The sequence below is a fragment of the Stegostoma tigrinum genome, chromosome 23 (assembly GCF_030684315.1).
Source record: "Stegostoma tigrinum isolate sSteTig4 chromosome 23, sSteTig4.hap1, whole genome shotgun sequence".
Classification (NCBI taxonomy): Eukaryota; Metazoa; Chordata; class Chondrichthyes; order Orectolobiformes; family Stegostomatidae; genus Stegostoma; species Stegostoma tigrinum.
Window position 1 is genome coordinate 40509912 of NC_081376.1, and position 15650 is coordinate 40525561.

Below are 15650 nucleotides of genomic sequence, written 5' to 3' on the forward strand. Positions count from 1 at the left end.
TGGTAAAGATGCATTACTCTACAAAAATCTAAACAATTACTTTTGTCACGTATGTATCCAGTATAAACTTGTTCTGTAAGCATTTGTTTTAGGTTATGTGGGTTAGAATACATCTTAGAATAAGTATTTCATTTCCAAAAAAAAGATACTAGATGAGCAGCAGATGTACACCTGAATCAGGATGTCACGACGTTGAGCTAGAAATTGAAATGCATGCAAGTTAAGGACATTCAGCACAACCAGTCTGCTGGTGTTTATCCCTCCTAGAAGCAAACAGTTCCAGTAAGATTGCCATATTTCTGCATCCGACTGTCAAATTTTGAGCGTTAGATTTTAGTCTAACTCTGTTATGGAGTTAAAAGGTAATACAGCATGGAAGCATGCCCTTTGGCCCAAACTGGACTGTGTTGACCATGGTGTCCGCATTTAGTCCATATACCTCTAAACCGTTCCCGTCTATGTAGTTATCCAAATGTTTTTTCAATGTTGTTATTGTACTTGCCTCAATCATTTTCTCTGACAGCCCGTTTCATATATGCATCACCCTCTGCATGAAGAAGTTGCCCCTCATGTCCTCCTCAAATCTTTGCCCCCTCAACTTAAACTTATGCTCTCTACTTTTCAATTCCCCATCTTTGGGAAAAGATTATAGGCATTCATCCTAGCCAAGTCTCTTATGATTTTGTACTGTCCAATAAAATTACCCCTCATTCTCCTGTGTTCCAAGAAATAAAGTCAAATGCTGGCCAACCTCTCCCAATAACGCAGGCCTGCTAGTCCCAGCAACATCCTCATAAATCTTCTTTGCATACTTTCCAGTTTAACTGTCTTTCCTGTAACAGGGTGACCAAAACTCTACATAATGGCCTCACCAATGACTTATACAACTGTAACATAACATCCCAGCTCCTGCATGGTGTCTCAACTGATTGAAGGTCAGCATGCTAAATGCCTTCACCACCCTGTCTAACTGTGATGCCACTTTCAACAAACCATGTGCTTGTAGTCCTAGGTCCCTATGTTCCACAACACTCCTTAGGACCTTAGCATTTACTATATAAGGCCTGCCTTGGTTTGACTTTCCAAAGTTCAACACCTGACTTGAATTGCATTTGCCAATCCTTAGTCCATTTCCCCATCTGATCAAGATCTCTCTCAAATTTTTGATAACCATCCTCCCTTTCAATGATACCTACTAATTTTGTATCATCCGCAAACTTGCTAATCATGCCTTGTACATTCGCATCCAGATCACTTATGTAAATAACAAATAACAACAGGTTCCAGCATCAGCCCCTGTGGCAGACCACTAATCACAGGCCATCAGTCCGAGAAGCAACCTTCAGCCATCACCACCTGCTTCAAACCATCGAGCCAATTTTGAACTCAATTAGCTAGTTATCCTTGGATCCCATGCGACCTCATGTCCGTGACTCACCTGCTGTGTGGGATCCTGTCCATGGCCTTACTCAAATCCATATAGACAGTGTCCTCTGTCCTACCCTGACGTATCCTCTTGGTTACCTTTTCAAAAAGTTCTAAAGGGTACGTCAGATATGACTTCCTGCACACAAATCCATGCTGACAATCCCAGATCAGACCTTGACTATCCAAACGTTGGTTGATCCTGTCCCTCAGCATCCTCTCCAATAACTTGCCTACCACCTTCAGTGGCCTGTAGTTCTCTGGCTTCTCTTTGATACCTTTCATAAAACCATGGAACAACATTAGCCACCCTCCAGAACTTCAGTGGCTAATGATGAAGCAAAAAACTCTTAAAGGGCCCTTGCAATTTCTTCCCTAACCTCCCACAAAATCCAAGGATGCACTTGATTGGGCCCAAAGGATTTATTCACCTTAAAGTGCTTTAAGGCTGCAAACACCTCCTCTGGTAATATGTATGCAGTCCACAACATCCCCTCTTGTTTCCCTTATTTCCTCAGCATCAATGATTCTCTCCTCAGTATTCACTCAGTGTGCTTAATACAGCTGTAGAACCTCTTGGGATCATCTTTGTCCTTATCTGCCAGAGATCCATCTCATGCCCTCAAAAATAGTGTAGGATCGCACTTTAATGTTCACCTAGGGATTCACTTGAGCCTGATCGCTTAAACCAAATGTATGCTGCTTTCTTTTTCCTGATCAGAGCCTTTAATGTCCCTCATCAGCCAGGGATACATAAACCTGTTGCATTTTCCCTTCACCCTAAACAGGACATACTGGCCCTGGACTCTTTATCGCACTTCTAAAAGCCTCCTGTTTGTCAGTTGTTCCTTTTTCTTGACGCAAACTCACTCACACTACCTTAGCTAGATCCTGCCTAATGGTCTAAAAATTGGTCCTGCTCCAGCTCAGTCCCTTAACCTGTGGACCTGCTCTATCATCTTTGATAACTATGTTAAAGCTAAGAGAGTTATGGTCACTGGGCCCAAAGTACCCTCCAGTTGACTCTTCAGTCCCTTACCTGACCTAGTTTCTTAAACGGAGGTCCAGTGTTGCACCCTCCCACGTAGGGCCCTCTGTATATTGATTTAGGAAACTTTCTTGGACGCATTCAACAAATTACACCCCATCTGGGCCTTTTACACTCTGGGTGACCCAGTCAGTGCAGAGGAAATTAAAATCTCCAACCAATATTGCTCTATTATTGCTACAGGTATCTGCAATCTCTCCACACATCTCCTCTCATCTCCACTGGTTATTTGGTGGTCTATAATGCACTTTCAGCAGAATGGCTGTTCCCTTAAGAGTATCATGTCTAAGCACTGTTATGATGTCCTCCCTTATCAAAAGGGCAACCTCCCTCTCCTTGCTTACTAGTACATGTGTCATGCCAGTAGCTTCAGTTTCCTGGTACAGTGACACTGCTAGTCCTGCCCTTCTCTCAGCCATGTTTTTGTTATGGCTATAATATCCCAGTCCCCAGAGCCAATTCATGCTCTGAGCTCATGTGCCTTACCAGCCAGGCCTCCTGTGTTGAAATAAATACACTTTAAATCAGAATTCTTTTCCCTCCCATTACTGTGCTCCGGCTATCCTAAATAGTAAGCTTGTTCTCCATGGCTAATATATTTTCCCCTAACTTCTTGATTGCCCCTCTCTCTTATTTAAAGGCCCACCACCCTCCCAAACTAGTTTAAACCTACCCAACTAACACTGGCAAAACACCCGGCAATGATATTGGACCCCCTCTGGTTCAAGTGCAACCCATCCCTCTTGTACAGTCACCCTTACCCAGAAGAGATCCCAATGATCCAAGAACCAAAAACCTTGCCCCCTACACCAGCTCCTTCGCCACAGATTCATCTGGCCTGTCTTGCTGTTTCTATCCTCACTGGTGCATGGCATTGGGAATGACCCAGAGGTCACATTAGTGCTTGGGCCTCAGTTATTAATAACTTAAGGAGACAAAGTGTAATATACTAAGTTTGCTGAAGAAATTAGCTGGGAAAATGAGCTGAAGAGAGTACAAAGAGTAAAAAAAATGATAAACCTGTTAAGCGACCAAGAGCCACTTAGGAAAGGAGAATGGAAAATCAGATTTTGTTTTTAATTGAGAAATAATTAAACATCAGTAAAAGTCACAGGGATTAGGTACTCTTGCGTATGAATTGCAGAAAGTTAACAGCAGGCATTTTGGAATGCAAACAATACATTGATTAGAGTACAAGAATATCAATGCCTTATTAGAAAGGTACAGGATTTGTTGAAACCACACTTGGATTACTGTCTTCAGTTTTGACTTGAAGGATATACTTGCCTAGGATAGCAAATGTTGTCATCTTGCTCAAGAAGAGGAAGAGGGACAATCCTGGTAATTACAGACCAGTGAGCCTTACTTCGGTTGTGAATAAAGTGTTGGAAAGGATTTATAAGAGGATTTATAATCATCTAGAAAGGAATAATTTGATTAGGGATAGTCAACACAGTTTTATGAAGGGTAGGTCGTGCTTCACAAACCTTAGAGTTCTTTGAGAAGGTGACCAAACAGGGTGGATGAGGGTAAAGCAGTTGATGTGGTGTATATGGATTTCAGTAAAGCATTTGATAAGGTTCCCCACGGTAGGCTATTGCAGAAAATATGGAGGCATGGGATTGAGGGTGATTTAGCGGTTGGATCAAAAAGTAGCTAGTTGGAAGAAGACAGGGTGGTGGTTGATGGGAAATGTTCATCCTGGAGTTCACTTACCAGTGGTGTACTGCAAAGATCTGTTTTGGGGGCTGCTGCTGTTTGTCATTTTTTATAAATGACCTGGATGAGGGCGTTAGAAGGATGGGTTAGTAAATCTGCAGATGGCACTAAAGTTGGAGTTGTGGATAGTGTGGAAGGATGTTGCAGGTTACACAGGGGCATAGATAAGCTGCAGAGCTGGGCTGAGAGGTTGCAAAAGGAGTTTAATGTGGAAAAGTGTGCGGTGATTCACCTTGAAGGGAGTAACAGGAATACAGAGTACTGGGCTAATGGTAAGATTCTTGGTAGTGTGGATGAGCAGAGACATCTCGGTGTCCATGTACATAGATCCCTGAAAGTTGCCACCCAGGTTGATAGGGTTGTTAAGAAGGCGTACGGTGTGTTAGGTTTTATTAGTAGAGGGATTGAGTTTCAGAGCCACGAGGTCAGGTTGCAGCTGTACAGAACTCTGGTGCGGCCATACTTGCAGTATTGCGTACAGTTCTGGTCGCTGCATTATAGGAAGGATGTCGAAACATTGGAATGGGTGCAGAGGAGATTTACCAGGATGTTGCCTGGTATGAAGGGAAGGTCTTACGATGAAACGCTGAGGGACTTGAGGCTGTTTTCGTTAGAGAGAAGAAGGTTAAGAGGTGACCTAATGGAGACATACAAGATGATCAGAGGATTAGATAGGGTGGACAGTGAGAGCCTTTTTCCTTGGATGGAGATGGCTAGCATGAGGGGACGTAGCTTTAAATTGAGGGGTGATAGATATAGGACAGATGTCAGAGGTAGGTTCTTTTCTCAGTAAGGGCATGGAATGTCCTGCCTGCAACAGTAGTAGACTTGCCAAGTTTAAGGGCATTTAAATGGTCATTGGATAAACATATGGAAAATAATGGAATAGTGTAGGTTAGATGGGCTTCAGTTTGGTTTCACAGGTCAGCACAACATCGAGGGCTGAAGGGCCTGTACTGCGCTGTAGTGTTCTATGTTCTATGTTATGCATAATTCTTCACAAAATATTATGCCCCTTTAAATTTCAGAATTTTTAAATTACCTTGAGGAATTGATTCCTGAAAATTTGCAAAGAAATTGGATTATAATCCCTACAATTGATTGCTATAGAAAAGCTGTGTAGTAAATGTCTTTGTCATCAGTGGATTTTGATTACTTTGAAGCTAATGAAAGAGATTTGTTGAACCCTGGAGTCAAAATTTCTAACTACTCTTAATATTTCAAGCTACATCTGATATCAATAATCAATAAAATAACAGAAAATTCTTATCAATCAATATGCCAAATTCTAGTTACAGCGCTTTTACTAGAAATTCTAATGTCATGGTCAATAATAAACTGCATTGATTACATTCGTTCTTAATTTCTTTAAGAAGTTCAAGTGGAAACTACTCACAGCAAAATTCAAAATAAAAATATCAACAATTTCTCACAAACAGTCAGCAGATGGGTACTTTAGCTTAGCCACTATTCCTCTGGCTTGTTAGTTCTACCGATAGGATATAATTGGGCACTCCAGTTACCTTTGAAACTCAGAGCGTAACTTTACACTAAAATTTTAGTCTGCTATTTTAATTTTATATATGATACGAAAACATGCAGATAAGAAATTGTGCACTGCCAGAATTGCTAATATTTAGTTCATTTCTATGCCCTCCATTGCATTGTATTTAAATGCAATTTTCCATGTATGCTACTTAGTTGTACATTTTACTGCAACTGTAGAAGTGCTTTTAATTATCATAATAAATGTTCAAAGGGATAACATAATTACCAGCATATCCAGGGAAAAAGGAAGTTATGTACAAGCTTCTCTATCTATAGTAACTGCCTTTAGCAAGATCTAGTCAAACAGATAGCAGTGGAAACAAAATGACTGCATCCCATTTTCATATCATTCCGAATTGCTTCCCAAAATAAATCCAACTTCATACACAATGATTCTTGGCATCTGTTTCTTAAGTTACAGCATTGAAAATTTGAGCATTGTTGCCTTGAAATAGTGACATTTTGTACAATGTAGTGATAGTATCTGGATTAATGCACGAACATATCTCCAAAGTCCAACACAATGCAATGATAGAGCAGAGATTTTCATTACATGATGAAAGTTATGAGAAACTGAATTCAGGCACCAGAACCATCACACAATGGTTAAGATAACCCCATTGATACAGTCACATTAGCCTGCACTGCCAGAAATCCCTAACCATTAAAACATACTCAGCATCATACACCTGCCTATTTGTACTATAACGTTGTTATTAAATAGTTTTTTTTGCCCCCGAACTATTCACTTGGGAGGCTCTGTGGTTAAAATATTGAAATTGCATCTAATGTCTTTGACGTCAGAATAATTACTGTTTTATTGGAACAAAAGCTTGCTTTTCTCTCACATTCCTTACATACAAGATGATGGCTAAAATCACCTTCATATGCGGAGGTGACAGTGTTGGACTAGGTTGGACAAGGTCAAAAATCGCACAACACTAGGTCATAGTCCAACAGGTTTATTTGAAAACATAGCATTTTGGTGTGTCAGCGGAGGCATACTGCCAGACCTGGTCAGCTTTTCCAGCAATTTCTGATTATACCTCGACCTGACCAGGCTTGTCTGAAACTTCCAAGACAGCAGAAGGATCCCTCGTTATCAGCAACTGAGCCCATCAGATGTCTGGCATTGGAAAGGGTCCCTTGCCCTAGTCTCTGTTATAGTAGAGGAAAATGGCTTGGCACCACCTTCAAGGGTAATTAAAATGGACAATAAACAGTGGCCTTGTTACTGATACATCAGCAAATAACAAAATGTCGATACAGAGGTGTCTAATGGTGCTGTGGTATTATCTGTACCTCTGAGCCAGGAGGCCAGGGTTCTCGACTTGCTTACTCCCAAGAGGTCTGTAATAACATCACTTAACAGGTTGCTTAGGAAATATCTAACAAAACTTTAGTGCAGTTTAAAATGGGTCAGTCATGGCTCAATGTCATTATTTACAACATGATCAAAGCTCCGGAAGAAACCATGCCCTAAATATTCTCTTTATTCAATAAACAGAAAAATTCTAGTCTTGAAATTTAGTAGTGAATTCTAAGTGATAAATGAACAAAATCTTGTCATAATTAGGGGAGAACGACTTACCATCAGAAGTGCTGGTCAAAACCCAAATGTGAACAACAATAATATACATTAATTTTGAAAATGATGACCAATAATAAACTTACTAGGAACTCTGTTAATGGCTCTTAATGGCCTGAGAACCCGGACGGTTCGGATTGCTGAGAGACTAGCATTGTGTCCATCCAGTGAATATTCCAGCATTCTAGATTAAAAGTACATGCAAAATATACATATAATTCAAACCACGTAATATAGTAAGTTATTCAAAGCCAATTGAGAAAATAAATTACTTTTTAAAAAAAAATGTTCTTCTAAAGGCATGCTTGTCACTAATCTACTGAAGACAGATGCTTATCCATTTATCAGGGGTAGGTTTGTAGCTGTGAACTACCTAACAGTCCTAGCTTGTCAAAAATCACACACAGTAGCCATAACGCTTGTATTTGGGGATTGGAACAAACAAGTATTTGAGCTAGGTCAACATCATGGAGCTCCCTTCCAAACCACATTATGAATGCCCCTACACCACATTGTGGGTGCATCTATACCCCATTGAAGGTAATGGCTCAGGAAGGCAGCTCACTCCACACTATCTCCTGGGCAATTATGGATGGGCAATAAATGCTAGCCTAGCCAGCCATCCCCAACATCACATTAACAAATTTTTAAAAAGTGCCTTAGCATTTAACTAGTTTGTCTTTATTTAGCAATTACTGTCGATTTATAAACATTTCATAGTCAAATTTTGAATTATTTTGGTAATTATATCAATTGATGTGAACAAATAAGAACAAATTGATTCCCTCCTAAACTGATGTCAAATTTACCTTTTAATGCAGTGAAAGCATGCAGGTTTGACAACAGCTATGAAACACAGATTATTTTATTGGGCTATTTTAATCAGTGACAATTGAAACAGAGCAGAGAAGGAAAAAAACTAACCATTCAAGTATGAGAACTAGCATTATCCTGAGCAAAAGAAAAACAATAACCACGAATACTGAAGCATTTCAGATCTCATTAATAATTGGATTTTCATTACCTTCACTGTCTTACATATTGTAGATTTAAAGCCTCTCAACAAGCTACTCCTACCCTTGTATAAAATGAAATATTTGGTTTGGAAGGGACTTTTGAAAGACCCTGGACTGTTGCTGCAGTGCATCTGGCATATAGTACAGGCATTGTCACTGTGCGTTAGTGATGGAGGGAGTAAATGTTTAGGTCAATGGGTGACGTGTCAATCAAGCTGTATGCTTTGTCCTGGATGATATCAAGTTTCTTGAAGATTTTTGGAACTGAGCCCATCCAAGGAAGTGAAGATTAATCCATCACAATCCTGGCTTGTGCCTTGTTGCACAGGCTTTGGTGAGTCAGGAAGTGAGTTATTCATTGCAAACTTCAAATCAATGTCCTGCTCTTGTAGTCTACAATGTGTACATAGTTAGTCTATTTCAGTTTATGGTCAGTGTACACCAAGCATTAATTTAGGAGTAATTTCAAAAATGCTAAATTTGGTTATTATTGAAGTGGATGTGAATAACAAATAGGCTAATGTTTACCCACTAAAACAGCAAGCAGAGGAATGCCAAACAAAATTGTTTACTGTTTGTGTAGTAATATTGTCAGCAGTAAATTATTGCATATATTTCCCAATATGAACTTTCTACCAGAAGTAAAATTTATTATGCCATTAAAACAAAAAGGGGTGAACAAAGTGATTTAGAGATATCTGCCAAACGGCTTCCAATCGGGAGATGCTATCATTCTTTTACTGATTATTAACGTAAACCCTAATGTACAAGCATGGATGTTAATTTCTCTAATACCAGTAGAGTACGATGATTCCTAAGTTACATCACAGAAGAAGAAATGATTTGAATTCTCCCAATGACAGAGGTGAAGCCCAATCTAGAACTAAGCATGGTGGCTTCTATCTTCACCAGGGAAGGAGAGTATATTGTGGTTCATGACATGGCTGCCTATATAAAACAGCAGCTGCCTTATTAAATGTCTTATTTGTCTTTTGTCATTTTGGATTTTTCATTGTCCAGACATGGGAAACATGATGTCTGCATATTAGACCTGGTTGGGATAGTTCTAATATTAGTGGATATGCTCAGATAGATAGGGTACTATTTTGATTGGTAGAATAACCCTTTGATTATGGTGCTGGAAGACATTTGGAGGAAGTCATGTTCCTTTTATGGAGATAAGGTCTATATTGGGCTTATTAAAAACATATGTGAATGTGCATCTAATAAATGCATAACCTCATTAATACCGTCAATGGCAACTGCCAACCATTTGAAATTCCTCCCCTTTAAATACTTTTTAAAATTCTAGGATGTTAGAAATATCATTGCTTGTAATTTTACACGATTGTCATTGGCCCAATGACAATCATTACCAGATTTGTGCCCCGATTGCCTTCACAATCTTTTATTATCACAATGGGTTGCCTGCCAATTCACAGTTTCATGGCTGCTATAACCAGGTGTGTTACAAACACTTAGAACTGAAACAAAAACAAAGTTGCTGGAAAAGCTCAGCAGGTCTGGTAGCATCTTTGGAGGAGAAAACAGAGTTAACATTTCGGGTCCAATGATCCTTCCTCAGAACTCAGTTCTGAGATAGCTCTCTGATGAAGGGTCTAGGCCCGAAACATCAGCTTTTGTGCTCCTGAGATGCTGCTTGGCCTGCTGTGTTCATCCAGCTTCACACTTTATTATCTTGGATTCTCCAGCATCTGCAGTTCCCATTATCACATCAGCTTTTCCAGCAACTTTGTTTTTGTTCCTGATTTACAGCATCCACAGTTCTTTTGGTTTTTACTTAGAATTGAAAGTCCCATTCGAAATTCTTTTTATGAGGGATTAAACAAGTTATATACAGTGAATGGGTTTTCAATAAGTGAGAGTTTTTGTTTGAAATCTGCCCTTAAGAAATTTATTTTATTTCATCTCAACATGGGCCTCAAGTTCTACTCATGGTGGAAACTGGATGAGTTGCTATAGTAGTTGTGAGGGGAAAGGGTACTGGCTGGGGTTCATAGCTTGTTATGAGTCAGTAATAATTTGTCATGGGGTCTAAAAGCAGCAATGGGGAATTGTTAGCAGGTCTGCTCAAAGCCTCCTTCTGCCAAGTTTCCATGGAGATCGAATTCCATATCGTGTTTTCATTTTTTAAAAAGATAAGACTACTAACCCTGCCATTACAATAAAGAAATCCAGACGATTCCATGTATCTCCCAGGTAACACTTCTGCCCAAATATTCCAAGTGCCACCATCTTTGTGACCATTTCCACAGCAAAGAATGCAAAAATAAAGTCATCGAATGCCTGTTGATTTAAAGAAAGTAAAGAATTTTTTAAAAATTAAAATTTCAAAATCAAGGCGTTTTCTTTTCTCACTTTATGTATTAGGATAGTAAATTATTAAAAAGTTGCAAAATATAGAATCGTAGCCATTTTTACATTCTGAAATTCGGCTTTGAATTTTATTTTTTCATATGCATTTGAACAATATGCAAGTAGCATTTAATAACTGGAGTCAGGAGAGACTCAATGCATTTTGGCTGTTTTAGTTTACAGCAAAGATGGGACATCTTACCTCGAGTATGGTACATCTTTCAGACTTACATTCCACATCTTCACATGGTTGAAACATTCCCAGCGTAACACAATTCAAAAGGATGACTAACATGCTGACATGCTCAAACCATGTATGTCACTGAATTAAGGAAAATATATGACGAAAATATAAAGAATAATTGAAAAATATGCTGAGAAATTTACAGGAAACAAATTTGAAGTACAGAATACATGGCTCTCTCAAAGCACCAAACCAAAGACTGAGACCTGGAAAACACAAACAACTGTAGAAATGTAATTATCACTGAAATAATCATAAGATAATTACAGCAAAAAAAATGGCTATTTTGGCCTAGGATGGATCTCTACTGCCACTCCTTTTCCCCATACCCCTGCAAATCTTTCATTTTCAGATAATTATCCAATTCCCATTTGAATGCCAAGATTGATTCTACATCTGCCACACTCTCAGGTGGTGCTAAAGGAGCTTAAACCTTTTTTTACATAAAAAGAGATTGTCCTCATGTTGCAGTTGCTCCTTCTGCTAATTACCTGGGTTCTCGATCATTCACCAACAGGAGGAACAGATTCTCTCTACCTCTCTCACAATTTTGTATATTTCCATCAAATCTCCTCTGTTCTTTTCTCTAAGGAGAAAACTCCCAGCTTTCCGAGATAATGGGAACTGCAGATGCTGGAGAATTCCAAGATAATAAAATGTGAGGCTGGATGAACACAGCAGGCCAAGCAGCATCTCAGGAGCATGGCCCCAGCTATGCCTGCCTCTTTGTAGGTTACGTGGAACAGTCCCTCTTCCGCACCTACACAGGCCCCAAACCCCATCTCTTCCTCCGGTACATTGATGACTGTATTGGCGCCGCCTCTTGCTCCCCAGAGGAGCTCGAACAGTTCATCCACTTCACCAACACCTTCCACCCCAACCTTCAGTTCACCTGGGCCATCTCCAGCACATCCCTCACCTTCCTGGACCTCTCAGTCTCCATCTCAGGCAACCAGCTTGTAACTGATGTCCATTTCAAGCCCACCGACTCCCACAGCTACCTAGAATACACCTCCTCCCACCCACCATCCTGCAAAAATACCATCCCCTATTCCCAATTCCTCCGCCTCCGCCGCATCTGCTCCCACGATAAGACATTCCACTCCCGCACATCCCAGATGTCCAAGTTCTTTAAGGACCGCAACTTTCCCCCCACAGTGATCGAGAACGCCCTTGACCGCATCTCCCGTATTTCCCGCAACACATCCCTCACACCCCGCCCCCGCCACAACCACCCTAAGAGGATCCCCCTCGTTTTCACACACCACCCTACCAACCTCCGGATACAACGCATCATCCTCCGACACTTTCGCCATCTACAATCCGACCCCACCACCCAAGACATTTTTCCATCCCCACTCCTGTCTGTTTTCCGGAGAGACCACTCTCTCCATGACTCCCTTGTTCGCTCCACACTGCCCTCCAACCCCACCACACCCGGCACCTTCCCCTGCAACCACAGGAAATGCTACACTTGCCCCCACACCTCCTCCCTCACCCCTATCCCAGGCCCCAAGATGACATTCCACATTAAGCAGAGGTTCACCTGCACATCTGCCAATGTGGTATACTGCATCCATTGTACCCGGTGTGGCTTCCTCTACATTGGGGAAACCAAGCGGAGGCTTGGAGACCGCTTTGCAGAACACCTCCGCTCAGTTCGCAACAAACAACTGCACCTCCCAGTCGCAAACCATTTCCACTCCCCCTCTCATCTTTAGATGACATGTCCATTGTGGGCCTCCTGCACTGCCACAATGATGCCACCCGAAGGTTGCAGGAACAGCAACTCATATTCCGCCTGGGAACCCTGCAGCCTAATGGTATCAATGTGGACTTCACCAGTTTCAAAATCTCCCCTTCCCCAACTGCATCCCTAAATCAGCCCAGTTCGTCCCCTCCCCCCACTGCACCACACAACCAGCCCAGCTCTTCCCCCCCACCCACTGCATCCCAAAACCAGTCCAACCTGTCTCTGCCTCCCTAACCGGTTCTTCCTCTCACCCATCCCTTCCTCCCACCCCAAGCCGCACCCCCATCTACCTACTAACCTCATCCCACCTCCCTGACCTGTCCGTCTTCCCTGGACTGACCTATCCCCTCCCTACCTCCCCACCAACACTCTCCTCTCCACCTATCTTCTTTACTCTCCATCTTCGATCCGCCTCCCCCTCTCTCCCTATTTATTCCAGTTCCCTCTCCCCATCCCCCTCTCTGATGAAGGGTCCAGGCCTGAAACGTCAGCTTTTGTGCTCCTGAGATGCTGCTTGGCCTGCTGTGTTCATCCAGCCTCACATTTTATTATCCCAGCTTTCCAATGCTTCCCAGTAATGCATAATTTGCAGATTTTGAAATTACACCCCATACACCAATTTAAGTTACTAATACAATCAGGAAGTACAGAGAACCCAATACCAATCCCTGGGGGTCTCCATTATAAACTTCCCTCTATTCTTAAACAAAACAACTGTTCTTCTCTAGCTTCCATTTCCTGTCACTCAGCCAATTTTGTATCTAAATTGTCTCACAGATGCTCGCAGATGATGGACCATATGGTTTAATCCTTTTTATTCTTTTATGGGATGTGGTACCACTGGCAATGCCAGAATTTGTTGTCTATCCTTAGTTGCCCTTGAACTGAATGCTTGCCATGCCACTTCAAGGGGAAGTTAAGAGTTAACTTCATAATTGTGGATCTGGAGTTTCTTGTAGGATAGACCATGTAAGGACAACAGATTCCTTTCTCTAAAGGATGGCAATGAATCAAATGGGTCCATAATTGTCTGCATAACTGAGTCATTCTTTCTCTTTTAAAAGTTGCTTTTTTTTAAAAAAAAGTTGAGCCCTTAGAATGAATCTAAACATAACTATGTTATTGAGCAAAATGATCTCATTTTGACAATCCATGAGTCCAAAGATTTCAATTAATTACTGTCAATAGTCAACCAACCTTGACAGTGTCCTGACACATTTTAAAAACAGAACATAAACCAAGATCTCAGACTGTTGTTAAAGATGTACACCATTTCAGTGAATGTGTTGGATGATGTTCTCCTGATTTGATGGAGAGTTGATTATATTTGAGCAATCCTAAGTTCTTCTTCAGAGCTTTGGTCACTTTTACTACATGAGGGCAATAATATATAACTGAATTTCTCCAAATGACATTGTGAAGAGCAAGCACAATGACAAGGAAGATCTTCTGGCATCTCTGAATCAAATAATTAACATTTTTATCTGTCGCACACTTACAGAATTCAATTTTTATACATTTCAGTCCAAAGAGTTTAGCTGGGTGCATTTGGTAATGGAGTATCATGCTAGGTAATATGAAGATTAACACTATCCGCCATTCTGTCTCAACAGACAACCCACACATTTTCGTGAAACATCACTTTGCATTTTTTTTGTTCATGAACATAAACCACTGTATGATTTAAAGGTAGCTTTAACAGCTAGTTATTGATGATCCGAACCAAGAAAAACTACAAGAAGTCAATGCAAAACAATATAATAAGGTCAGTCAAGCTCATGGCTTTATAATCCATCCGGTGGAGCACACAAAGTCCTTTCTATTTAACTACAGTGCAGAATGTTTTGCCTTGAAATAGATTCCAGTTCTTATCTTCCACCTTTAAGTTGGGAGCCTGCTCCAAGTTCTGTAATATTAGAGTCAGCTTAGAACATGCCACTGGGGAAAGGAAAACAATCAAAAGGAACAACACATTATTGTCTTGAACCTCTAGAATACCTCAAATTCTTCCTATGCCTTCAGATTTACTTGCCTTATTAAAACTTCAGTAAGTCTGAGAAAGCATCTACTAAAAGAATAATGTGATGTAAAAATACTAATGAAATTGAACAAAAAAGTATCTACAACAAAAAATAAATGAGAAGAGATGATATAGTGTGGAGCTGGAGGAACACAGCAGGCCAGGCAGCATCAGAGGAGCAGGAAAGTTGACGTTTTGGGTCGGGACCCTTTCTCTGAAGCTGCCTGGCCTACTGTGTTTCTCCAGTTCCACACTGTGATATCTCTGACTCCAGCATCTGCAGTTCTTACGATCTCTATTTAATGAGCGGAATTTTCTTTTTTTAAGAGTAGGAGTGGATGGACATGGCAGGTTGTCCTGCATGTTTATATTCTTCTCAGTTCACTGCATATTCATGCACTGAAAAGAAAACATTATAGCTAGGAAGTTCTAAAACCTGCCAGGACCTTCCAGGCTCCAACATCTGGGTGTCTTATTTAAAAGCATTTCACTCTCTGCAAATGAAAAACATCACTCAACCTCTGCTCATCACTCTAACACATCCTAAAAATATCAGAAACCAGGCTTGACTGAAACAAAAACAAAAATTTCTGGAAAAGCTCAGCAGGCCTGGCAGCATTAGTCGAGTAAAATTACAGTTAAGGTTTCAGATCCAGCGACTCTTCCTCAGACCATTTCTCAGCCTTCCACAGGGGCTTTACTGAACCACCTTAAAGGTTTGCCTGAAGACTATCAAGACAGAACGAAATGGACATGTCCCCTTGGACAGCAAAAAAGAAGACCAAAACTCTAAATTAAACGTAAAATATTGTGGATGCTGGAAATCTGAAACAAACAAGAGTTGAGTGCTGAGTTTCTCCAGCATTCTCAGTATTTGTTGCAAAAAGAAGCTATCCTGTCTGAAAAAGGAAAC

The 15650-nt window shown here is 40.7% G+C and overlaps 1 protein-coding gene across 1 annotated transcript in view; it reads right to left on the minus strand.

Moving 5' to 3' along the window:
- Positions 1-11029, minus strand: part of cacna1ha (calcium channel, voltage-dependent, T type, alpha 1H subunit a) — a 286474-nt gene extending 275445 nt beyond the window's left edge. The window contains exons 1-3 of the mRNA XM_059654094.1: positions 10923-11029; positions 10518-10651; positions 7415-7512 (exon numbers count right to left, since the gene is read on the minus strand). Coding sequence (XP_059510077.1) covers positions 7415-7512; positions 10518-10651; positions 10923-11015 — 325 coding nt within the window. The 5' untranslated portion in view covers positions 11016-11029. The remainder of the gene's footprint in view (positions 1-7414; positions 7513-10517; positions 10652-10922) is intronic.
- Between the last annotated feature and the right edge of the window lie 4621 nt (positions 11030-15650).